This window comes from Rhinolophus sinicus, linkage group LG04, assembly GCF_036562045.2.
Source record: "Rhinolophus sinicus isolate RSC01 linkage group LG04, ASM3656204v1, whole genome shotgun sequence".
NCBI lineage: Eukaryota > Metazoa > Chordata > Mammalia > Chiroptera > Rhinolophidae > Rhinolophus > Rhinolophus sinicus.
In genome coordinates this window covers 44,432,894-44,459,404 of record NC_133754.1, presented here as the reverse complement: position 1 = coordinate 44,459,404, position 26,511 = coordinate 44,432,894, and the positions used below count along the sequence as shown (strand labels likewise).

The 26,511-nt window shown below is 38.2% G+C and overlaps 2 protein-coding genes across 3 annotated transcripts in view; one reads left to right on the top strand and one right to left on the bottom strand.

Moving 5' to 3' along the window:
• Nucleotides 1-26,511, bottom strand: part of UBAC2 (UBA domain containing 2) — a 157,253-nt gene that overhangs the window by 61,424 nt on the left and 69,318 nt on the right. The window lies entirely within an intron of this gene.
• Nucleotides 285-15,077, top strand: LOC109460996 (G-protein coupled receptor 183). 2 transcript variants are annotated; one of them, XM_019756912.2, is made up of 3 exons: nucleotides 289-428; nucleotides 9,714-9,813; nucleotides 12,655-15,077. In XM_019756912.2, the coding sequence occupies exon 3, from the start codon at nucleotides 12,673-12,675 to the stop codon at nucleotides 13,756-13,758; it is 1,086 nt and encodes a 361-aa protein (XP_019612471.1). In that variant the 5' UTR covers nucleotides 289-428; nucleotides 9,714-9,813; nucleotides 12,655-12,672; the 3' UTR covers nucleotides 13,759-15,077. The 2 variants fall into 2 exon arrangements, with proteins under 2 accessions (XP_019612472.1, XP_019612471.1); XM_019756913.2 differs by lacking the exon at nucleotides 9,714-9,813 and having other exon boundaries at nucleotides 285-428.

Here is a 26,511-nt window from a genome sequence, read left to right as displayed (position 1 = left end):
TAAAAACTTGTACTTTACACAGAATATGAAAACAAAATCATCAGTAACTATGATTTTTTTCTGGTTAAGGTTTATTGCTTCAGTCTCTTTCACAGATGTTTTTTAATGCATAAATCTTTATACAAAAATTTATCAAGTTCCATAAATAGCAGCAATTCATGAATTCCAAGGGGCTTTTGGGTAACTATTAAAAAAAAAAAAAATCACTAGCAGAAAAATTTCACTTCCCATTTAAAAAAAAAAAAAAATGCACACGCATACATGAGGCTAACTGATCATTACTATGCCCAGTCACAGGGTGACAGAAAAAAAAGTCACCACCATAAAAGGATGTCTGTACTATCACAGAACAACATGCAGACGTTATCTTACTTCAGTTTGGGCAAATACTGACTGCTGCTACAGAGGCCTGAGCAAGTCACCGACAGGTAAGCACTAGATATTTTGCTTTTTCAATGAAGTCTTTTGAGTTAAGAAAAACTTTGAAAGTTTAATTAAGGTGTAAAGTAAAGGGAAAGAATCTATTGAATAACAAGCTATAAACATTTCTAAACAAAAATCATGTTATTAACATAGTTTTGACTTTCTAGTGACTGGCAGTTCGAATCAGCTAGTATTAAGCTAGGGGGAAGCAACTGATCATGCCAGAAATAGCTTTGCCAAAAAACAGGCTTACTTTGTACTCCCTGTGTGAACTCACAATTACAAAAAGCACTATCAAGTTCAAATTGGCAAATAATGCCAACACTTCAGGATATTTTAATAAGAAGGGAAAAGAACAAAGTTATTTTAAGATGAGGTATTCCTACACTTAAATGTATTGTGTATATAATAAGTCAGCACAATTCAAAATAAAAGAGCTGTTCCATTTTACTATTTGACCACATATTTATATACATGAAAGTCTTTTCTAGACTTCTATTACCTCTATGTTTTTACTTCTATTATTTCTCAGGATAGAATTCCAGTAGAATTCTTGGAGGGATGGGTAGAATATTTTTCAAAGCTTTAGGTATAAAGTGATGTTTTTTGGTTTACAAAAACATTTTACCAATTTACTTTCCCATTAGAGACAGTCTGGGCTTCACTATTTCTCAGCCAACCTCAGTATTTTAACTAAATATAAACTATTAATTTGATGATTGAAAAAAGAACATCCTTTTTTGCTTTATATTTATTTGATGATCAGTAAGGCTAGACATGTCTCCATATTTTTTCTAGAACTTCTACGTGCCTAAAAAAAAAATCATAATACAATGATTTATATGCAGCATTTTGCCAATATTTATGTCCAGGTTGGGAATGGAGGTAACAGAAACTTTTGACAAACTATTAGGGAGGAAACTTCCTCTAAAGGAGGGTGTGGTTTTGAGTGTTTTTGGAGCGGGCTGTCACTCCAAGTACAGTACCGTGTTGTGGTTAAAAGCCTGAGGTCTGGAGTCAGGCTCAAATCTGGGTGGCGTTATTTACAACTTGTGTGGACTTGGGCAAGTTATCTAACATCTCTGGCATCAGAGTTGCTTCTTTTGTAAAATGGGGAGTAACAACACTGCCAAGTCCTCACGACATTGGTTCCCATACTCAGTGCTAGGAAACTGTCTGCTGTCATTATTCTCCCCTCCCTCTGCGCATTAAACTGCTCAAAGATGAATCCAGTAGGCAAATTTCCTTGCCCTTTCATTTTTGTGAGAATTTGTTTGAACTTATTTTCAGATCATTACAGAATATTTTACAGAAAGACTGAGTCTATAAATGGCTATACATCTAACTGTGCTTACTGTCTGGACTGTGCATTTGCTGGTAGTATTTCAGTGCATGTTTTCTCTCTGGGAGTTAATCGTACTTTCTGGACACAACACTGCAGAGAGCACCATGCTCTACAAAGCACCCTCACTCACACGCTCACCTATCAAGTGGTGGTGGTGGTGGTGGTGGTGGTGGTAACTCCTTTTGTAAGTTACTTTCAACTGGCTTCTGGTAGCTTTTCAGTAATCACACGACCAGTCATTTAATGGAATACATTTTAACTCAGGTCACCATATGACTTTCATTCATTTATGTATTCCATAGGTATTTACTAGATACCTACTGTAAGACAGTTCTGAAACAGTCTATGGGATAAAATGTTGTATAACATAAAGCCATCATCCTTAAGTAGTTTACATTTAAAAAAAGAGCTTACCACCCAGTAAAGGAGTTTACAGGTGACACTTTCTCCCTGCTATGGTTAAGGGCTCCCTGGAGTTGTCTAAAGGCCCTGAGTGTGGAATGTGCTGAGGATGTGTACAATACTCCAGTCCGTATAGCTTCTCAGCTTCCCAAGAAGTCTGAAAAAAATGCAGGACTTCAGTGTAAGATGAGATAACACATGTGAATATCCTATGAAAGCTGAAGCGGTAACAAAGATCCTTGTAGTGTGTTGAAAGACCAAAGAGAAGAATAAAAATATTCTTTTAAATATCTGCAAATACCAAAAAAGAGTACTATTAAAACTAAATTAATAGCATAGAAGCTATCCTAGGTATTCATCATCTTCTTTCAACAGAAATTTCAGTCCAAATTGTTTTATAGAAATATTGTTAAAAATAGTAAAATCTAAAATAATTTATAAAACCTTTACTTACTTTAAAATATACTGTAAGTTACTGAATTCCTTTAGTTAAATCAACATATTTCCCTCCCCTTTGCCATTTCCTTGGCCCTCCTCTTCTCTCTTTTTTTAAATTAAAGTTTATTAGGGTGACAATTGTTAGTAAAGTTATATAGATTTCAGGTGTACAATTCTGTAATACATCATCTGTATATCACATTGTGTGTTTACCACCCAGAGTCAGTTCTGCTTCCATCGCCGCCTCTTTGCCTCCTCTTCTCTCTTGTTCAGTCAGATATGAGTTGGTATGTGTTAAAATTTTGAGATGTCTTCCTGTTTTACTTGTTTTCTACCAATAACATCACATCATGTTGGAAATAGGAGCTAGGAAGAAAACATGTTGCACTGAATATGATTACTGGAGCCAAACTGCCTGGATTGAATCCTGACACGTAACAGCTATGTCTGCTGGCAAGCCACGAAAGTGCTCTATGACTCAGTGTCACCTGTGGAAATGGATTTGTGGAAGCTTTGTGAGGATTCATGTGAATATATGTAGTGCCCAGGGCACTGCCTGGAACACACTCTGTGCTTAATAATACTGGTTGCTATTATTAAGCAAGAGCTTACTGTAGTCTAATAAAGAACCCTTGATTGAGGATCAAGAAAACTGGGCTTTTCATATTCTTTAATGGGTATTTATTGAGCATCAATCATGGGTCACCTGGAGATACACAGCATTAACAACACTGTACCCACTCAGAGGACGTGACAGGCTAGTGGGAAACAGAAAAAAGCCAACAACAGAAAACAACACAGATGCTATCACAGAGCACAGTGCCCTCGCAAGGCCAGCACTGCGGGGGCTGGTGAGCAGGCAGGAGAGGATAAAACCAGGGAAGCTTTCAGGAGCAGCTGATTTTGAACTAAGTCTTGAAGGAAAGTAGGAGCATTTAATACAGAACAGGGGAGAGGAGGTGTCAAGACAGAAGGAAGAGTGTCAGAAAGGCACAGAGCTGTGAGAGGATATAGGACATCAAAAGACTGCAAGTAATTGAGTATGGTTGGAGCCAGGACATTAGAAGAGGGAAGATGGCCAGAGATCCAGCTAAAGATGGAAGTGGAACCCAAGTATGAGGAAAGTGTATGTCACAGCAGAGAGCTTTCAGTCTGCCTGGTATGTGATGGGCACCATTTGAAGGGCATGGTAAGAACTGCCGCAGTGGCTGCAGACAGAAGTGAGGTAGCCTGAGGCAGACAGAGGAGGTGGGAGTCGTGCGCAAATAGGCAGGTGACAGACGTAAATGTGAGGTGCAGACGAGAGGCTGAGCGCAGAGGAGGGTCAGGAGGCTGAAGGCACAGGAAGTCCGGACAGACCGGAGGCAGTGGGTGAGGGAGGACACGGAGTCCTGGATGCTTCGTGATCTCTGACTTGGCACCTCTACTGAAGGAGGACCGAGAACAAAGGACCCACTTCTTTATAAGGATTATAAGGGTATTTAACGTTTCTGACTAATTTCTAGGAGATAACACAGACAAAATCCCAAACTTGAAACTCCCTGGTACTTTAAGGAGAAAAGGTACATATTCTTTCTAGAAATCTTTATCTAGACGACAAAGATTATACAGACTCAGACCTTTGTTATAGAGTATTTTTATATTATGCAGTTAGTTATCCTGCATGTAGGTCAAATCACGCTACATGGAAACGTAGTACTTGTCTTCCTTACATTGAAATGAGTATGACAATGGGATTCTTTCTTCTTACCGGTCCTACACATATAATTCAAGTCCTTAGTGTTACCACCTCCTTTGTCTTCATCTTTGACAACTTTCACAGCACCCTAGTCAGTCAGCACTAAAGCTGCCAAAAGCCACACGAGGAACAAATAATCAGTGAAAGGTGGAAAAAAAAAAAAAGCTGGAAAGTGTAAAATCCCAAATGTGCACGTGGTGTTTCACCAAATAACTCAAATGTCAGGCACCTTTCACTTTCCCATCAATTCCAATGTACATGTTTACAGAAGTTGGTCTTCATTGAGTGCCCACTGAGTTTGGGACATAGAGGCACCAAGGAGAAACTGCAGACTGGCAAATACTAGGCGGTTTTTACTTTTTTCTGCTTTGAAAGAGTTCTCCGTGCGCTGTCCCGTAAATGACCCCCCACAGACCTACTGAGAGGTAGTCAGAACCAGACTATGTCATGGGGTGGCAGCAGGGTTAGAAAGCTCTGGCTTTCTATAAGCCAGAGCAAGTGAGTTCCCCAGGAGGCAGAGAAGTGAGGTCCCATCAAACAGACTGACCACAGACAACTCTACCCTGAATATCAGCACTCGGGCACATGTGAGGCTCCATTCTGAGACAGTGCAGGCAGCTGCCAGTATGTCACCTTTCTGGATAATACCGCCTATGACCTTTCAAAAAAGGAATCTTGGACACAGACTTAGCTATCAATTTAGGACTCAAAGCTGGTTAGGGAAAACAAATCACCTAATAAATCACCTAAGTGTAGAAAGATTTCTTTTACTAGGCTACCCAGGTACGTGCTGACTGTTAAGGCTGTTGAGTAGCAGTGCTATGGAATGGACAATCTGACTTCGCCAATCAAGGGAGTGACGAGAGGCTGTGCCTGGGCTGGTCACAGCCTGTCTGTGCCTTGAATTTCTTACCCACAATCAGGAATTAATGTTTCCCACCTGCCTATGTTACAGGCCAATGGCACATACAACCACTCAGGTGATAGTTGGTTAGTCAACTAAAAAGAAGATGGAAAAAAAAATCACTGGTTGAGTCCTACACCCTGGCATGTGTGACACTGGACCTATTTGCTTGGCTTCAAGAACAAACAGGCTTTTCCAATTAATTGACAAATACTTATTAAACTAGCTAACTGGAAAAAGAAGCAATGATTTCTTTCTTCTGTGAAGTATGTTTGTCCTCAAGGGCACTGAACAGCCTCTGCCTGCTGTCCCGATACCTCCGTGTTGGTCTATTTCCTTAGTAGATGAGTCCTTGTTATTCCAATTCAGCCTGAGCCCCTGTCTGACCATCCTTTCCCAGAGACATTATTGTTCCTCACTCCAGAAAATTTCCTCCAGTCTTACCTCTTCTTAAGAATATGGCCAAAGGATAGTGTATCAACAGAAATCAGAGCGGGAACTGGCTCAAATAACACTCACCATTTAATAATATACAAATGTAACTCGTATATGTGTGCACAACATTTCTGTGGCTCTGCGGGTTGTTTTTGAAACTGTGCTCCTGAACTTCCTCTTTGGTGTGTGCCACTGTGGGCACTTTGAGTCACAGCATCTCTACGTGCAAACATGGTCTTGACTAGACTTCACCTCGCAGAGATGTCACCTCTTGATAGTAATTACCATTTCAGCATGACTTGACCCATTCAATTCATTGCTAAGGCCTGAATTTAAACAAAATCACTAGAAGTTTAACCCCTTTTTATCTAAGGTGCTGATGATTATTAAGAGAATATATATTAGGCGAAAAGGTGACTTTTCAAGAATCTTAAAGTAAAAACTAAAAGGTGGTATTCTGGCACTTAGCAAATCTGTGAATTCTGTTTCTGCCACAAATAAAAGCTAAGATAATAATTTCCAGCAATTAAATTGGGATTGCAAGAAGGTTTATATGTGTATCCTGTGAAAAATCACAAAGGGCTCCAAGTTGGTATCCAGGGTAAATATTTCCAGTGTTCAAATTACATTAGAGTTTAGGCAATTTTCTTAAATACTAATAAGTGAGTTTTGGAGGGCCTTTTACTTTTTTCCTTTTTGTGGCTAGAAAAAAACTTGTCAGTTCATGTCAACATGTCCGGTTATGCAAAAATGAGATGAAAATGTCTTAAGAAACATTAGCTCTTCTGCACAGTAAAAGAAACCATGGACAAAATAAAGAAGCAACCAACCGAATGAGAGAAGATTTTTGTAAACAATGCCTCAGATAAGGGGCTAATATCCAAAATATATAAGGAACTCATACAACTCAACAACAAAAACAAACAATCCAATTAAAAAATGAGCAGAGGGCCTCAAGAGACTTTTCTCCAAAGAGGACATACAAATGGCCAATAGACATATGAAAAATGCTCAACATCACTAATCATCAGAGAAATGCAAATCAAAACCACAATGAGATATCACCTCACCCCAGTCAGAATGGCTATCATCAACAAGACAAATAGTAACAAGTGTTGGAGAGGCTGTGGAGAAAAAGGAACCCTCATACACTGTTGGTGGGAACGAAGATTGGTGCAGCCGCTATGAAAGGTAGTGTGGAGGTTCCTCAAAAAATTAAGAATAGAATTACCATATGACCCAGCAATCCCTCTCCTGGGTATCTACCCAAAAAATCTGAAAACATTTATCTATAAAGACATATGTGCTCCAATGTTCATTGCAGCTTTATTTACGGTGGCCCAAGACATGGAAACAACCAAAGAGTCCTTCGATAGATGAATGGATAAAGAAGATGTGGTATAGATACACAATAGAATACTATTCTGCCATAAGAAAAGATGAACTACTACCATTTTTGACAACATGGATGGCTCTTGAGATTATACTGCTAAGTGAAATAAGTCAGATAGAAACAGTAGACCAATCATATGATTTCACTGATATGTGGTATATAAAACTGAAAACAACAAAAGAACAAGCTGAAACAAAAACTCATAGACACAGACAATAGTTTAATAATTACCAGAGGGGAAGGGGGGAGAGGGTGGTAGATGAGGGTAAAGGGGATCAAATATATGGTGATAGAAAGAGAACTGACTCTGGGGTGGTGAACACACAATGTGAGATATAGATGATGTATTACAGAATTGTACACCTGAAATCTATGTAACTTTACTAACAATTGTCACCCCAATAAACTTTAATTAAAAAACAAACAAAAAATATTAGCTACTCTGTTAGCAATGAAATCAATTCTAGAGAAAAGCATACACAGGCCCACTTCCAAAGACATAAGTAAAACTACTTTGGAGGATATCTTGCTGTGGAATAACTTGCTGTTTTACACACATTAGGATAATAGTAAAGTTGAAAGGATCAATATTTCATTAACAGAGACAAAACCGAGTCTGCTTTGCTTATTAACAAAAATGGTAAGAGAATTGGCATAGATGGTTGCCAGGCAGTTAGTTTTCAGGAGAAAAAGGTGTTCCTCTGGCATAACCTGAATAAGGACTCACACACTTCATGCAGCCCAGTTAGTATCTGTTACCTTCAGGGCCAAGTTTGCAGGCCTCATCCACGTCCCTCAGGGTGTGGGGCATTAAGGACAGCTTAGGGACCATGCGTATCTTTTCTTTAGAAAACATTATCATTATAAGGAAATTAGAATTCTATACGTACAAGTATTCTAAGGAAAAGATTTAGAACACTTTCTACATTCATCCTTCAGTTTTAGGCCTTCAGATATGAAAAGGTATCATTTCTGTATTTCCAGGGCCTCACATATGGAGGCACCAAAAACAATTTTTGCTGAATAAAAGAATGGAGTAAGCCAAGGCTCAGGAAAGTAATCCTGAATCCTTATTGATTAAAGGGAGGCATAAAATAATACCTCTGAGGGAAGAGGATAATAAATTGGGATTGACTGATATGAGAATGGGGTAACAGTAAAGTACCCAAAAGGATTTTTCTCTCGATTTGGAAAAGATAAAATTGACTAAAACTATAGCATTAATTGTACAGATAGCTATAAGCAACAACCTAAGTAATACACTAGAGCTGTTGACTAATGAAATCAGTCTTCAAAAGGTTACTAAATATCCAAATGAACATATTTTAGAACAGCCTAGATTCTTCTCTAGCTAAGATCATTCTGAGCCCTGCCATTTACGTGTCCAAACTGTGTAGTACGTTTCTTGGACTGACTCAGGACAAGGCTAGGCAGTAAGAGGCCCCTCACCAGTCTTCCCCTCAGGGTTCTACGACGTGGTGTCCACAGGTCTGGCTTCCCATTTGGGAAGGCACCTCTCCTGGAAGTGGAAACCCTGTTATCCTTAGGCAGAATTGTTCCCCTGCTCTGGAGAAGAGGGCTGGCCCTAAAGCCTAGAACACTTTGAAACCAGTAAGTCTCAGCATCTAAAGAGGAGTGTGAATTAGTTTCCCCTGCCAAGGATTGGAAAGAGTAGGAGACTTGAAGCTAGGTCATCGAGTTGAAGGATCCAGCACGACCTTTAATCTCTCTTACACTCAGTTTCCTCACATGACAAGGAGGTAGGTGATAGTGGTATTTAGTTTTCAGAGTTGCTATGAGGGTTCTTCGCAACATGACTTAAAGGTACGCAGCAGTAAAAATTAATACATAAATCTGAATAAAGAGCACTAAAGGGCTAGCTTTGTAGAGTACGTGAGACCACAAGGGTTTTGCAAAAAGAGCTGAATTAAAAAATATTTTTCCCTCAGATTAAAAAAATTATTTACCTACTTACTTATTTCAAGTCAATTAATGTACAATGTTCAAAATTTAGATTATATAAATAAAATTTAAAAATTACCTGTACAAAATTATGTTTTGGCATATGCAACCATTCAGGTGTATAAGTGTCTGTAGTTGCTTTTCCTTCCCCAAAAGTGGGATGTCATGTAATGTTTCCTTACTTAACATTATGCCCTGTCAAGAAATAGGCATTTACACTACCATTTTCAGTGGCTACATAGTATTCCATTATATGGCTGTAACACAAAATATTTAACTGATCCCCTAATGATGAACATTTGATTTGATTGCAGATTTTCACCTTTATGATTAACACTGTGTTAAACATGCTTTAACTTAAAATGTTGTGAAACCCCGGCCATTTCTGGCGATGCTGGATACTATATTTCATTCAGTGAAGAGGTTGGACGTGCATTTACAACCCGGCAAGCAATGGCACATTCTTAATCTCTACAATAATAATTATTCATATGGAGGATTATCAGGCTCCACAGTATATTTTCCCCATTATGTATCTTAAAGGCATCTCCCATGAACCAGCTTTGAAATACTCCTCAAAATAAAATATATATGTTGAGAATTTCAGAAAAAGATTTTTTCACAGAAAGTAGAAAATAGAAAATAAAAGAAGCTCTTGATGTTTGTTTCTAAGCTGTAGGTACCCTTTGCCTGGAACTTTCACCCCACCCTCGTGTCTAGTCTCAGTTCTTCAAAAGTTACTTCTCACATGAAGCCTCTCCCAACTGGATAAAGTAAGTTTTTTCTACATGTGTTCCACAATTGCAATTGCCATGATTTCCTTTTCAAAAATCACTCCATTTTTTTCTACGCAATTTTTTTTTCTGTATAAAGTCTATATTTATTGTTTCTAGTTTGTTTTCTATTTCATTAGTTTTTGCAATTATTTTTATTTCTGTCTCCCTTCTTCGGGCAAACTCATTTCTTTTCTGGATTCTTGAGCTATGTATTTAACTTATCTACTTTCAATCTTTCTTTAAAAAAATAACTACATTCAAGGCTTTGCATCCATCTTGGATTAACTCTTTAGCCATATACCAGTTTGGCATACAGTGCTTTTGTCATTTAGTTCTAAGCACTTGCATTGTAATTTTTTTACAATGTAATTTTTTTTTTACAAAATTGGAATTACCATTTACATTGTAATTTTTTTAACCCATGAATGAGTTACTTAAAAATATATTTTTTTAGATTCCAATTTCTCCTTTGTTTTTATTGTTGATTTCTAATTTAACTGTACTGTAGACACAGGGAATGTGAGCTGGTAGATAACTATTTTCTGAAAATTCTGACATATCCCTGATGATCTTGTCCTGGTCAAATCTGCAAATAACGCTTATGTGCCTTCAACACAAATTCTGTTAGCTTTTAAGTCGTGTGAGTAAATCTAAGTCTTGAATCTCTTTTTTATCTGGCATATTCTAATAAAAATATGTTAAAATCTCTCATTATGCTTATGGATTTGCCAATTTCGTCTTTAAAATCTATGAAATTTTACTGTTACATGCACAATTCATGATTGTTTTTATGTTCTTTGTACATCATTTTTTAATTTTTGTAGTGACCCTATTAATATTGAATGCACCTTAAATTCTATTTTTTCCTGATATTAACATCGCTATGCTAGGTTTCTATACTAGTTAGGATTTGCCTGGTGTGTGCTTTCCCATGCCTTTAGTTTCAACCTTTCTGAATCACTTAGAATTATATTTCTCCTAAGCAGGATAGAGCTAGATTTTTAAAAAATCCAAATTGATAGTCTTTGTCTTTCCATAGTGAATTAAATCCATTTGTTGTGATACATTTCTACCTTCTTACTTGTGTTTTCTACTTACCATCCTCATTCTATGCAATTTCCCTCCCGTCTCATTTTCCTGTCTTCTTTTAATAAGAAGTTCTATTTGCATTTTTTATTCCCTTTTACTTTAGGTTGTATTTCCATATTTTAACGATTAACCTATCAACACATGTAACGCATACCAATAACATTAATGCAATCCTCCGATAACCCTCATTGTCTGTTAGCATCACTGTTTTAAGACTGTTAAAACTAAGTTAGTAGAGATCCAATTTATTTAGTACAGCAGTCAGAGAAGCAGATTTGCAGCTGGTGCTTTGATATGGCTAGAGATAGAGAATCCCTTTCCTTTAATATGTAATACCATCATCACTGCATATATTGAAATTTTCCCTTAACTTTGGTAACTTTGAGATGAGATTTATGCACATAGATAGTCCCATGAGAAAATTATTTTTCTTTTAAAAATAATTTCACAGAATTGATTGCTCTGCTCTTCCTTAGTTTTACTAAAGTTCAGCCTCATGTATGGAGTTTTATTGTAGGACTTTTCTACTTTTCAACTGAGGACTTGAAATTTCATCCTAACAATTATTTATAACAAGAATTGGGAATAATCTAAATGTTCACCAATGGAGTAGCTAAGCAAATTATAATTGTACTCCTACCAAATATCTACATAAGATCTACACATATGACAAATATATATTACACAGATCCATGAACATGTTACATGAATAAAACAGAACATAAAATGCCACGCGTAATGCTTACTACTATGTGCAAATAAAAGAATGTGTACTCTATGCATGAATGGGGTGGGGGTACCTGTGGAATGATAGAGTTTAAAGTTAATTTAAAAATTTCCCATTGAAGCAGCTTAAGTTTTTTCTTTTTCTTCCTTTCGGTCGTTTTTCTCGTGGTTGTCGTGGTCATCTTTATCACATCACCTTCTTTTCTTTAAAAAGAAAACCTAACTTTCAGTTCCTAACAAGGTCTTGGCTTGTTTCTCATACTTTTTAGGTTAACACAAATCAGATCACTGTGGTAAGTTCACATTTCACTACACAAATGTGTGACTGATTTCATTTCCTGGCAGTGATACGCATTAAGAAAAAAAAAGTCCAACCAACTGAAATTCAATTTAAAAGCAAAGTTTTACACCCGCCTGAAATGTGGGGTGCTTTACATGATTTTATTCTTAAACAGACAATGATTCAGAAAAAGGAAGGGGAAATTTCTGCCTAAAAAGTTAGTGCATTCCCATTTGTCACAAAAACACATTTGTCCTATTTACCGTATTTCCCCAAAAATAAGACCTAGCCAGACCATCAGCTCTAATGCATCTTTTGGAGGAAATATTAGCATAAAACCCGATATTATATTATATTATATTATATTATATTATATTATATTATATTATATTATATTATACTATATTATATTAGACTGGGTCTTATATTAAAATAAGACCGGGTCCTATATTAATTTTTGCTCCAAAAGACGCATGAGAGCTGATGGTCCAGCTAGGTCTTATTTTCGGGGAAACACTGTAGATGGTTCTAGTTCATGAGCCAGAGCTTTGTCAAAGTCACCAACATACATTTTATTCTGTTTTTCCTAACTGTCACTATATATGTAACCACAGTACATACCATAGACTTTAAAAAATTATACAAATATTAAGATATTTTAAATTAGATCTGTAAAAGGCAGTTTATACTGCTTTGAGTTAAATCTGCTTTTAATTAAATGTACCTTTCGTGTTTTTTTCTAGAGAGCTTGAACACCGCTGATGGATATGAAAATGGAAAACAATTTCAGTACAGCCTCTACAACATCTCAGGCAAGCAACTGTGATCTCTATGCTCACCACGGCACAGCCAGGATCCTAATGCCTCTGCATTACAGCATTGTCTTCATCATTGGGCTTGTGGGAAACTTGCTCGCCTTGGTGGTCATTGTTCAAAACAGGAAGAAAATCAACTCTACCACTCTGTACTCAACAAATCTGGTGATCTCTGATATACTCTTCACCACTGCTTTGCCTACACGGATAGCCTACTATGCCCTGGGCTTTGACTGGAGAATCGGCGAGGCCTTGTGTAGGGTGACTGCCCTCGTGTTTTACATCAATACATACGCAGGTGTGAACTTCATGACCTGCCTTAGCGTTGACCGGTTCTTTGCCGTGGTGCACCCTCTGCGATACAACAAGATGAAAAGAATTGAATATGCAAAATGCATTTGCATATTTGTCTGGATTCTAGTATTTGTTCAAACACTCCCATTACTCATAAAAGCTATGTCAAAGCAGGAGGAGGAAAGGATTACATGCATGGAATACCCAAACTTTGAAGAAACAGAATCTCTTCCCTGGATTCTGCTTGGTGCATGTTTCGTAGGATATGTGCTTCCGCTCATAATTATTCTCATCTGCTATTCTCAAATCTGTTGCAAACTCTTTAAAACTGCCAAACAAAACCCCCTAACTGAGAAATCTGGTGTAAACAAAAAGGCTCTCAACACAATTGTCCTTATAATTGTTGTTTTTATTCTCTGTTTCACACCTTACCATGTAGCAATTATTCAACACATGATTAAGAAGCTTCGTTTTCCTGGTCTTCTGGAATGTAGCCAAAAACATTCATTCCAGATTTCTCTGCACTTTACAGTATGCCTGATGAACTTTAATTGCTGCATGGACCCTTTTATATATTTCTTTGCATGTAAAGGGTACAAGAGAAAGGTTATGAAGATGTTGAGACGTCAAGTAAGTGTATCAATTTCCAGTGCTGTGAAGTCAGCCCCTGAAGAAAACTCACGTGAAATGACAGAAACTCAAATGATGATACATTCCAAGTCTTTAAATGAAAAGTAAAAAAGAATTAAACCTTGGATTTATAGCAAAGCAAACTCTATGACAAACTTTGCAGGACTTTTCTCATAAAGCAAAATGATTATTCAACTTCCAATTAGCATTGTTTTACTCCTTTCATTGGGGACTATTTTCTACCTCCAACTTGGAAGTAAACTGATAAATACGCTTTTTTGTTTAGTTTTTTTTTTTAAAGATTTTATTGGGGAAGGAAAACAGGACTTTATTGGGGAACAATATGTACTTCCAGGACTCTTTTCCACGTCAAATTGTTGTCCTTTCAATCTTAGTTATGGAGGGCGCAGCTCAGATCCAGGTCCAGTTGCCATTGCTAGTTGCAGGTGGTTGAGAGGATGCGCTCCAACCAACTGAGCCATCCGGGAGCTCAGTGGCAGCTCAGCTCAAGCTGCCATGTTCAATCTTAGTTGCTGGGGCGCTGCCCACCATCCCTTGCGGGACTCGAAGAATCGAACTGGCAACCTTGTGGTTGAGAGCTCACTGGCCCATGTGGGAATCTAACTGGCAGCCTTCAGAATTAGGAGCATGGAGCTCCAACCGCCTGAGCTACCGGGCCGGCCAAATATGTATTTTTCACACTCAAGAAAACAACATAATACTAACTTCTAAATTGTAAATGAAATGCTATACCAAAAAGGGGGCTATTTTAATAATTCTCAGTGTAAGAGGAAAAGTTTTGTGTTTCTGAAAAACTAATCATTAATATTTCCTGCCAATAATTTGGCAAAAGAAAAGACGGTTAAGATTGTATATGCTGGGCCGGCCCGGTGCTCAGGTGGTTGGAGTGCCGTGCTCCTAATGCCGAGGTCACCCACTGGATTCCCACATGGGCCACTGAGCTACCCCCTCTACAGCTAAGATTATGAATAATGGCTCTCCCTGGAGCTGGGCTGCTGTGTGCTACCATGAGCGACTGGCAGCCCGCATGAGTGGCTGGCAGCCGGCGAGAGCTGCCGTGAGCTGCCGATGGCCTGAGACCCGCTGGACTGCCTCAGCCGGGGGAGCGCAAGGCCCATAATACCAGCATGGGCCAGGGAGCTGTGTCCTACACAACTAGACTGAGAAACAGCGGCTTGAACTGGAGGGGAGAGGGAAGGCGGAAGAAGGGGGAAAAATTATATATGGTAGTGTAAAAATGTAAATATTGTAACATATTTCCATTTTTTGATAACATATTTCTTCAATCCATGTTTCTTTCAGGGGACTTTATCCCCTCAAAAACACCAGCTTTTTGTTTTTTGTTCTCAGTCATAAAATTTTGTCTTAAGGAACTCTTTTGGAATAAAGAGCAGGAATCTACATAATTCTGAGTAAGTCCTTCAATGTTCATTGTCAACTCCCAGCAGAAGCTACAAAGAGACTATAATTAGCAGCAGATAGATTTGGAAAGCAGCATTATAGTAAAATGATGATGGTGACAGAGGAAATGAGAGCACTGAGCTCTCTGGCAACAGCCAGTAAGTATGGAAGGGTCACTGCTCAGGAATATGACAAGGGCCTTATGATGGGGTACCCATCAGGACGAGGGTACACTTGCTACACTCTTCTTGGGAATAAAGAAATGTGCAAATATGCTTGGTTTTTCTTGGGTTCCCAGGGGATCATTTCTTTTTTATTCACAGGTTGTTAGTACCCAGTACCTTTCAATGGTTTGGGTTACCAGAAAGGGTAGGAAGGATGAGCAGCAGGGGGTGTAGTTGCTGCTTGCCTAAAAATGACAGGGAGTAAAATGCAAAATTATGAACTTAGAGTTCCCAGGATTCTTTACAACATTATACATTTGCTCAGATGTGATACCTTAGTATGAGTAGCAGGACCTTAGCAAGTCTAGTCACCCTGTCTGCTAGCTCAAAGTTGTTTAGCTCAATCCCCAAATACCCAAACAGTATCTATGTTAGCAACGATACCAATTTTGATAATGGAACATAAAGAAGTGAAATGCTGTATCATGAGTCATACTTTAAATTTTTATTAGGCTTTATATCCTAGAAACATTTTCTTCACTCATTTTCAACTTTTATCGTTTAAGAAAATTAATCTTAATGGTTGATTCGACACCACTTAACTGAGTACTTTCGATTTGTATTACATTAATTTCATAAAGAGCTACTCGACCTTAAAGCCCCTGACAAAAACAAGCACTGGTCTTTGAAACACCTCATGGGATTGAGACCATATGGATCAGAATCTTAAGGCCTTTCCTTCACGTCATCTATAAACCTTCCCAAGTAACGGAGAAGAAAGGACAAAACATTACATTTCATGCATGGTAGCACTCACGTGGTTATCTGAGTTGGATCCCAAAAGAAAACCCATTATGAAAGCTACTAAGGAAAACCAGAAACAAAGCTTCCTTAATTTCAGAGCATCTTCATGGGACACTAGTTGTATGACCGCATTTGAGCACAGACTATTTATTATAAGTATGAGCCAATATGCTGCTTCATAGCAGATGAGAGAGTCCTCTTTGTGCTAATAGGATCACTTCTTAAGATCCTACAAACAAGAAAATAAATATCTATGTCATTTGATGCATGACTAACATATTCTTTTACCTGTTTAGTTTTCTACCTCCCCCCTCTACTACACCACAAATCTATATGAATGATTTAATCCAATCATTTTGCCAAAAAGGTAAACTTTAAACGTATCTCCATCTTTAAAAAAAAGTTTGTACTCTAGTCAACCTCAGCTGTCTGCTCTCCTCCAAAAGGCCCTCACTGCCTATTTCACTCAGGAAGACATTGTTTACACCTGGCCTTTGGACAACCTCCCATCATCTTGTATTATTAGCTTACTTTATATTTATTTCCCGTGCATTTCTTTGACAAGTAGGTAAACTTGGAGAACAGGGACTGTTACAGAACATAGGAGGTGGCCGAATATATTATAGTTTGTTTGAAAATCAGAATCCTGTAAATATTTTCTACATAAATCAGATGATATATTATTAATAATTTTAAATAATAATGAACTACAAACATTCATCTAGGAAAGCTGACAGTTATATGGCAGCTAACCATGTTTATCTCTTCCATAATTTTATGTTTATTTCTAAAAGGATCATATGGTTAATTAAAAGAAAAACCCTCAAAGCTATTTAGTTTGAATCAGTATAAATACATCGACTCTTAGTATAGCATAGAAAAATACAGATAGTATAGAATAGTAAATACTAAAAATATTTAATATAAATTTAATATACATATTAAAATATTTAATAAATATTTAAATAGTAAATATAAACATAGTAAAAACGTTAGATGTTAGAAATGACACCAGGTATATGTGAAGAGCTCAATAATCTACAAAATACTCCATACATTACATGTCTTCCTTTTCACAATCCTGTGAAACAGGATAAGCAGATAGTATCTCTCACACTTTATAAATAAATCTAAGTTCAGAAAAGGCACCTGGTAGCTTAGAGGAAGCATCGGGAATATAACCTTAACTCCATATCCTAGCCATAAAGAATACAGAAGTGAATCACAGAGACCAAAAAAATATTAGAAGGCTTGTTTCATTATACGCCAGCACACAATCTATCCTTAAATAGGACAAATAACCAACAGTAGGTAGATTATAAACTCAGCTAGGCTGTGAGCTCTATGAAGGCAAGGATGTTACCCGTTCTAATCACAGTATCTGGTACACAGCCTGGCACACGGAAGCTTCTCAAATATCCATCTAACAATATCACCTGTTTTGTACTATTACTAACACAATTCTATGTGTTCAAATATCTATGAAGTTTTTACTTTCTCAGTGAAGTGAAAAGAAACACCCTAAATGCTTAATTATATATGTTAGAACATATGTGTAATTGAAGACAGTTACTGTCTATGCCCCTGCAATTTAAACTGGACATATTAAAAGATAGAGCTAATTACCCAACAAGCCAACTTAAAAGTAGATATAAATGATAAACGTCTAAGTTTTGCTTTGTCTTGTGCACCTGAAACTAAAAAAAAAAAAAAAAAAAAAAGACCCCCCCCCAAAAAAAAAGAAAAAGAAAAAGTAGATATAGAAATATTTTCTGCTTGGAAATAATTTTATATTTTAAGAGGCAAGGGCAGTGACGTTTACCAATCAGTAAAAAGTACCAGGCAATTTTAAAAGGGGAAGCACTGATCTTAAATTAGTCCTTAAAATGGTCTATTTTGGTCACCTGTTAGCCGTTGTGATTCGTTATTCTTTGCAAAGCTAGAAACATTTGCTCATTGCCTATTCGGGTAAGAATGAAAAAATGAAAAGCTGATCTAGTGACAACATGGCCCATTCTTTTGAATCTACAGAGGACTAAATGCACTCATGAGAACTGCTGCCAACAGAAGTCTGTTTTATATTAAACTCTGAAACACTGGTCATTTAAAGATAATCCCCAAATTTCTATTCAACTAAAAGCTCAATTAGCTAAGAAGGAACAATTATTAACTGCTTACTACATGCCACTTCTCTGAGTACTTGACAGGCATTTGCTCCTGTAATCCTCATCACTTAAGAGATGGGTACAATTATTATCTCCATTTTGCTGAGGAGAGAACTAAGAGTGCCAGGCCACATGGAGAGGTAGAGCCAGGACTTAAATCCAAACCACCTGACCCCAGTGCCTATAGCCTCCCTCAGAGCATCAGGATGTTGCCACTTCCAAACACGTGTCCATGGCTCCAATCCTCCACTTCTTGGGGCCTCCTGTGCCTGGGGCATCTCCCATCACTACATCGGAACTTCAGCTCATCTTCGTTCCTCGCAGGCGCCCCCTAATTCCCCTGCAAACTCGAGCTTCATTCTGTCACCCACATCTGATTATCCTTCTCTCATCCATGATATTTAGCTGGTGAATCCTGCTTGGGTTTTCTCCTCTTGCAGTCTCTCCCGCCCATATTTCCTTTGCCCAATATCATCATCACAGTCCAGATGCTGGCATCACAGACATAAATTACTACAACTTCTTTCTCCCTGGCCCCCTCAACTAGAGTCAGAAATTTTAGCCTTCCTTTTAGATACTACACAGGAAGCAAGATTAACAACAACAACAACAACAACATTTGCTAACAATGACATGGTATTGTGCCGTAATACATACACATACACACACACACACACACACACACACACACACACACACACTTACACTTTTTCTCTTTCAAGCTTCACAGTAATTCTGTGAGACTTGTCCCATTACTATCCCTATTTTACAGACGAGGAAATTATGCCCTGAAGAATATGAGTAACTTGCCTAAGGTCACACAGTTAGTAAGTGGGGGAGCCAGACTCTAGACTCGGGCCGTCTAATTCCAGGGTCAGTACTCTTAATCACTATATTCTCTCTCTTAAACAAACAGAATTATATGACCCAGTTCCTGAGAGAGCCTTAGAAGAGAAACTTACTGCTCACCAAATTCCTCAAGTTCACTTGAGGGGCACATGTGACTACTTCCACTGACAGGATTGGGAGCTGAAGTGACATATGTCATTTTTAGGCTGAAGCATTAGACAGCAGTGAGAATATTCCATCCCACTCTTTGTTCTTCACTCCTGCCACAGCGACCAGCGATGTTCAAGATGACCTTTGTCAGCATGGGTCCTTGAATGAGTAAATGGAGAATTCCCCATCCACCTGTGTTGGCCACATAGTGCACACAGGAAATACATTTATGTATTCAGCGACCGAGATGTCCGGGTTAATATGTGACTACAACATAAGCTAGCCTTATGATTAATAAAGTGTTTAACCTACTTAAAATGAAACACACCAACACACACAGTGTAAGAAAAGGAAAAGGCAGACACTACACAGTTCTCTTAGCAAACAAACATAATCTTCCTTAATCCCACTTTCATTGTGTCATCTCATGCTGGAGGATTGAGAATTAGTTCCCCATGGTCGACCACATGAAGCCCAAGTTCCTCTCCTATACTTTCAAGCCCATGCAACCTAATTTCCCTCCATTGCTCAGCATGTATTGTTCCAGTTAGCATTGCTGGTTTTGTCTCTGCGCCAGGAACATAACAAATATTTGGTTCTTACTGATCTAATTACTCTACTTCCTCCATTTACTCTTCATACTCACATCCCAATCATACCTCCACCTTTAATTCTTCCTTGATTAGCAAAGCCATCCATTTTCCTCTCCTCAACTTATTTGGCTTTTATACAGTCTATGCCATATAGTTTTAACTTTTGATATACATTATTTTACAACACATGAAGAGAAAACCACACTGGCCTGGTTCTGGTTTGATTGCTAATCAGCTACATCACCTCTCCATCCAGTCATTTACTTTTCCTAGATTCCAGCTTTCTTATCAATGAAATAACAGTGTTCTATAATATGTAAGCTCTATCAATCATCAGACAGCCTACGGTCAATTATTTCATGTACGTTACTCTTATATCCCTCAGATGAAACATAAGCCCTACTGGGGCAGAGACTTGGATTATTACTTCTTTTTATTCTGGGTAGCTCCAAGCATAGCATCTTGCATATAGATAATGCTCAGAAATATCTGTTGACTACAGGTCATCAAATATTAGCTGAGGATGTGATATGATTTGTATTATTAAAGTATGACAGATGAGAGGTTTTATTATTGCATGTCATAACGTGTTAGGCAGCAGTAGATAACTAATACATGCTTGGTACTGAAATTCCAATCTTGGAAAATACATTAAATTGGAAACTGGAATGACATTTAAATCAGTCAAGATTTATTTTCCTGCAAGAATGTTTCTGTTGAGAGTATAAGAGGAGTGCCATAGCTTTTCCTCTTCCTTCCACATACAAAGATGCAACACAGGACTGCAAACATTTATTTAATTTTTCCCTAAAAATGCATATCCTGACTGTTCAAACTTAGAAAATTCTCTGCAATATTGTATTATTAAAAAAGAAGAAACTATACAAAAATGTAACTGTACAAAAATGTAACGTACATGGGAAAATATAATACATAATTTTATTTTATTTCTCAACAGTTAATCTTCCTCAAAAATTTTAAAGAACTTCTCTTTCTCTTTATTTGCACATTTACTAGTATATAGCTTCATTAATAATGCTTTTTTGATGTTTTATCTACTTAACTAAACTGCAAGCCACTTATGGGAAGGAACCACATTACTCTGTGTTCCACATGGTACCTACCACAATTGATCCAATTCAAGAACTCAAATAAGTTTTCATTGGCTTTTATCAGTTTTCTCAGAGTGTGAGAACATTTATTTTTGGTTTCTACATCTTATAAGAATGACTTTTCCCATGAAGGTTTTGAGAAGAAAAAATGTGTGAGAATGAAACTACAAAGAGGCTACAAAAGGTTAAAACCCTACTCTAAAAAAAGTAACATTTTGATGTGTTCTTATTGCTTGTGGGCAGTAATTCCAAAACTTCCCCCGTAAGTCCTACAGTGAAACATCTGCTTTTAAATATATATATACATAGTGAAAATATATGGGGTTACTGCCTGTATTAGGGTTTAAAAATAAATGCAAACTATATTATTATGTATTGGTCTACCATATATTAATATTATAATTCGAGAGAGAATCACAGTATTGTGAGTGCCATCTCATGTACTGTCTATTTTTCCCCAGTAAGAGAATAAGAGCAAAGAAAAGTTCATGAATTTGAGTGTTATTGGTTTTACTTAAAGAACAGCTGTTAAGAAAAAGGCATCATCAAAACAGACCCAGAGACACACACAACACCCACCTGAAAAGAAATCAATGTAGTTCCTGTTTATAGTCCCAATCATTTGGCAAGGGGTCTACCTGAGACATGGCCTGAGACTGTGCCTGTATCCACACACTCAGGTCTCTGGAAAGACCCAGGGAGAGACTGGTCAATTGGAGGCAGGGGCAGGGCAGAGGGATACTATAGGTCTTGGTCATGCAGAATATAGGAAGCAAATGGGAAAATATAAAATGGAAAGAAAAAACAATGTCCCATGAGGGATCCAGTTGTCAAATTACTTGAAGTTTGTGCATTTGACAAAATGCTGATAAGGTGACAGGTACGTGGTAGTCATTATACTATTCTCTCTACATTTGTGGATGTTTGAAATTTTCTGTAATAAATTTAAAAACTGGTGAGTATCGTCTCCAACACATCCTCATACTCGTGTATCATCGGGGATGGAAGCAGAAATTCAGGGACAGATTCACAAAGGACTGAGAGAGAGAGAGATGACAGTCAATATCACATGGCTGCAAGTCACTGTCTTTAATCAGTTAGCTGCAGCAACCCAAATCACGTAAGAAGACAGGAATGGGACACACGTGGCCATATTCATATTCTAAGATCACATGGAAAGGTAGTCTTAATTGACCTTCAAGAAATCCTAGTAAGAGATGGCTTTTGGTGACAAAGTCACCAGCAAAAAACAGGTGATACCAGAAATCCACATGAAAAGACTGTGAGGGTTTCATAACCCTCCACAAAACGGCGCACGCACACACACGTGTACGAGTAATGCTCCATGAGTAACTTGATCTCCTAACACCAAGGGCTACTTCCTTTTTCTTAAACCATGTGCCAGTTCAAATCTAAGTATTTCAAATTCAGGGACACTGCTTTGTATATATACATTTGAAGTCAAATATAAAAAACTGTAACTTTTATATTTGACTTCAAATGTATATATACTATAAAAGTTACCAGTTCTGTCAGCTAAGCTTCATTTACAGATAATAGAAACTTCTCAAGCGATTTTTGGCAGAAAATGATTTTGTACACAGAATTAGGTGCTTGTAAAATTGTAGGAAGGGCAGATCGAGGCTGTGCCTCCAGGAAACGACTCCTGGAATAACACACAATAACACACAAGGACTGGTCTACCCAGAAGATTGCTTCCTCTGCCACATTCAGGAAGTCATTGCATCATTTCAGTAGAGTCTATGAATCAGAAAATTGTCTGAACAGCAACCTCCAGAGCCCTGTTGGCTCTGTAGAACTGCACCAGCAAAATGGGTATCTCATATGCTACTGCTTTGGCTCACACAGAAGTCAAGCACCATATAAGTTCTGATTGGTGGAGCCTAAATCATATCCATAACTCTGGATACAAGGGAGTTTAAGAAATAGAGCATTCAGTTTTCCAGCCTCTGATTTATGTGGAGGTACACAAAAAGGACCCTGGAACAGATAATGAGCAAGCCAATTTAAGTATATCCATCAAACCACATAAAACATTAAAATACCAAAAGGTAGGGAGAACTGTCTAATTAAAAAAAAAAAGAAGCAGAAACTTAAGAGACATCACAGTCGAATGCAAAGCCAAACATAAAAGGGCTTTTTCAAAGTCATAGCAGAAATTTCAATACAGTTTTGTATAGGTAGTATATAATAGTAAGGAATTATAAATAATTTTGTTAGGTAAAGAATATTATGGTTATATAAGAAAATGTCATTTTCTAGAGCTTACTTAAATATGGAATAAAATATTATGATGTTTGGAAATTGCTTCAAAATACTTAAAATCATTTAGTTTTTAGGGGAATAGGAGGAGGAAGGGTGGCAAGAATGTTAATTATTGAATCTGGGTAATATCGTTCATTTTATAATTCTCTCTGCTTTTGTGATTGAAATTTTTCATAATAAAAAGCTTTAACAGGTTATACCAAGAAAACACTTTGGGAAGTACAAACTATTTTCACATAATGCTTTATCTTCAAAAACTTTAATTTTACCGTGTTAAAAAAGGTCCATTTTCTATAAAGTTACTGCTTATATTCTTTAAAATGTCAACATCATAAAAGACAAAAAATAAGAACGGCTCCTGATTAAAGAGGAAAGGAACATAACAACTAAATGTAAGATGTAATTCTGGATTGAACAATGGACCCAATTTTTTTTCTTTTTTGCTATAAAATAGGACAGTATTTGTACAATTGCCAAGTATGAATAAAGTAACACATACTGATGTATTTGGGGTAAAGAAGCATTACATCTACAACTTGCTCTCATATGGGAAAAAATACCATATATTTATGTGGGGGGGGGGAGAGAGGGCGAGGGAGAGGGAGAGAGAGAGAGAGGAGAGAATGATAAAGCAAATATAAAAAAATGTTAATAATTAGGGCATCTGGGTTTAGGGTATAAGGGAGCTCTCTGTCCTATTCTTGTAACTTTTCTATAGCCTGAATTATTTCAAAAATTTAAAAAAGTATAGAACATAGTGGTAGCATTTGGGAGCTCTAAAGAGAAACAGCAGGTTTTTCTATTAAATTAAAATGAAAATTAATAATTAAATAACGAGTGTCATGTAGACACTGCTTTTTCAGATACCATTCCATGGGACATTTGCACCCCCCAATACGAAAGTCTTCTTCCAGCATGTGCTTATTTTATAGTTCTCATTTTAGCAGAAAAATTTTAATCCAATCATAAATGTCCATGTACACTAACATTTACTTTTAAAAACATTTATGACACTGAAGTTGAAAATGTATAGATTTGTCTAGGGACTTCCAGTCAAGATGGTGGAGAAGGTAAATGCTGTGCTCACCTCCTCCCAGGTCCACATCAAAATTACAACTAAACTGTAGAATAACCACTCTTAAGAACCACCCAAAGACTAGCTGAATAGAACTCCTATAACCAAGGACATAAATAAGAAGCTACATCGAGACTGGTAGGAGGGGCAAAGACACAAAATGGGCTGGTCACATACTCATGTCTGGCAGCTAAGAGTGAGGAGGGATGTGTTGGTGTGGAGGTCCCCACTGAGGAGCTAGGGGTCCCGGCCCTGCATCGGGCTCCCCAGCCTGGAGCACCAGTGCAGGTAAGAAGAGTCCTCACAACAGCTAGCTGGGAAAATCAGCAGGGACTCAGTATAGGTGAGACAGAGGGCTGCTATAGACCCATGTGTCCTCTTAAAGGTCCCGAGCACAGACGTTCTTGCTCATAAACACTTGCCCTAATTTCCAGTGAAGGAACAGCAGCTCAAAAAGCCCCAGGGACATATGGGAAGGAAATGAATTGCTTGGCTTCAGAGTGACGGGCCGCAGGGGCAACTCTCTCTGTGATTAAAGTGCCTGCGGGCATCGTTGTTCTTTGGTTGAGCCCTTCTTCAACCCAGCCTGCAGGTGCAGGTGGGCAACAAATCTCAGCTGTCCATCAGCCTGGCCAACACCACTCTCACCTTACCCTGGTGATTCTCTGAGACCTGGCCCCACCCAATTCAGGCACCCAGCTGAACCTCCTTCAGAGGCTGACCCACACAAGCAGCTGGCCTGGAGCCATGCTGCAGACTTTCCTAAAATCTCCCAAAGTTCCACAAACCTCCAAAAAGGAGCAGCTGGCCTTGGCATGCCCTGTACCTCTTGCTAAGTGGCCCCAAGCCCAGCACTAGTGGCAGCCAACCGTGGTTCACAGCATAACCACTCCCAGGCATCTCCAAACCCAGCACAGGCAGCTAAGAACCGCAGATCACTTTGTAGCTCCTACCAGGTAGCCCCCAGCCAGACACAGGCAATGGCTGACCTGGGTTAGCACCACAACCCCTTCCACAAGGGCCCAGAACCAACACATCTGGTGGCCCGCTTCAGACCATACAAGAGTACCAAAACCCAATTACAGCCACAAATGACACAACCAAAGGGTACACTCAGCAGGCACAGAGTCCTGCTAAAGCAAATCCCTCTCTGTGGAGTCAGCCCCTGCATACTAGCTTGTCTGTTGTAGTCATGGCCAGTCCTCACTGCCAGTCACCCTGAGTGTCAATCCCACCCACTGACATGCCCACAGCAATCCAGGCTCAACTACAACAGGAGAGCACACACAACCCACACAAAGGATACCCCTGAAGTACCTGGCTCAGGTGACCCGGGAGACTGCGGCACTGGACCCCAGAGGACACCTACTACATGAGGCCACTCTGCCAAAACTGGGAGACGTAGCAGTCCTACCTAATACATAGAAACAAACACATGGAGGCAGCCAAAATGAGGAGACAGAGAAACCTATCCCAAATGAAATAACAGGACAAAACTCCAAAAAAAGAACATACAAAATGGAGACCAGCAATGTACCAGATACAGAGTTTAAAACACTGGTTATAAGGATGGTCAATGAACTTAGGGGAAGAATAGGTGATTTCAGTGAGAGCTTCAACAAAGAAATAGGAAATATAAAAAAAGGAGATAGAAAGTATAAAAAAGAATCAGTCAGAAATGAAAAATACAACAAATGAAATGAAGAAGAATACATTATAGGGAATCAACATCAGATTAGACAAAGCAGAGGACTGAATGAGCAATTTGGAAGACAAGGTAGCAGAAAACACTCAACCAGAACAGCAAAAAGAAAAAAAGAATTTAAAAAATGAGGATAGTTTAAGGGACCTCTTGACCAACATCAAGCGTAACAACATTCACATCACAGGTACCAGAAAATGAGAAGACAGAGTGAAAGACTGAAAATCTATTTGAAGAAATAACGACTAAAAACTTTCCTAACCTGGTTAAGTAAACAGACATACAAGTCCAGAAAGTGCAGAGAGCCTCAAACAAGATGAACCCAAAGAGGCCCACACCAGGACACATCATAATTAAAATGCCAGAAGTTAAAGACAAAGAGAATCTTAAGAGCAGCAAGAGAAAAGCAGTTAGTTACCTACAAGGGAGCTCGCATAAGACTGTCAGCTGATTTCTCAACAGAAACTTTGCAGGCCAGAAGGGATTGGCACGAAATATTCAAAGTGATGAAAAGCAAGGAGCTGCAACCAAGATTACTT

Excerpts from the sequence above, each read along its gene's own strand:
- LOC109460996 (XM_019756913.2), top strand. The coding sequence starts at position 12,673 with ATGGATATGAAAATGGAAAACAATTTCAGTACAGCCTCTACAACATCT.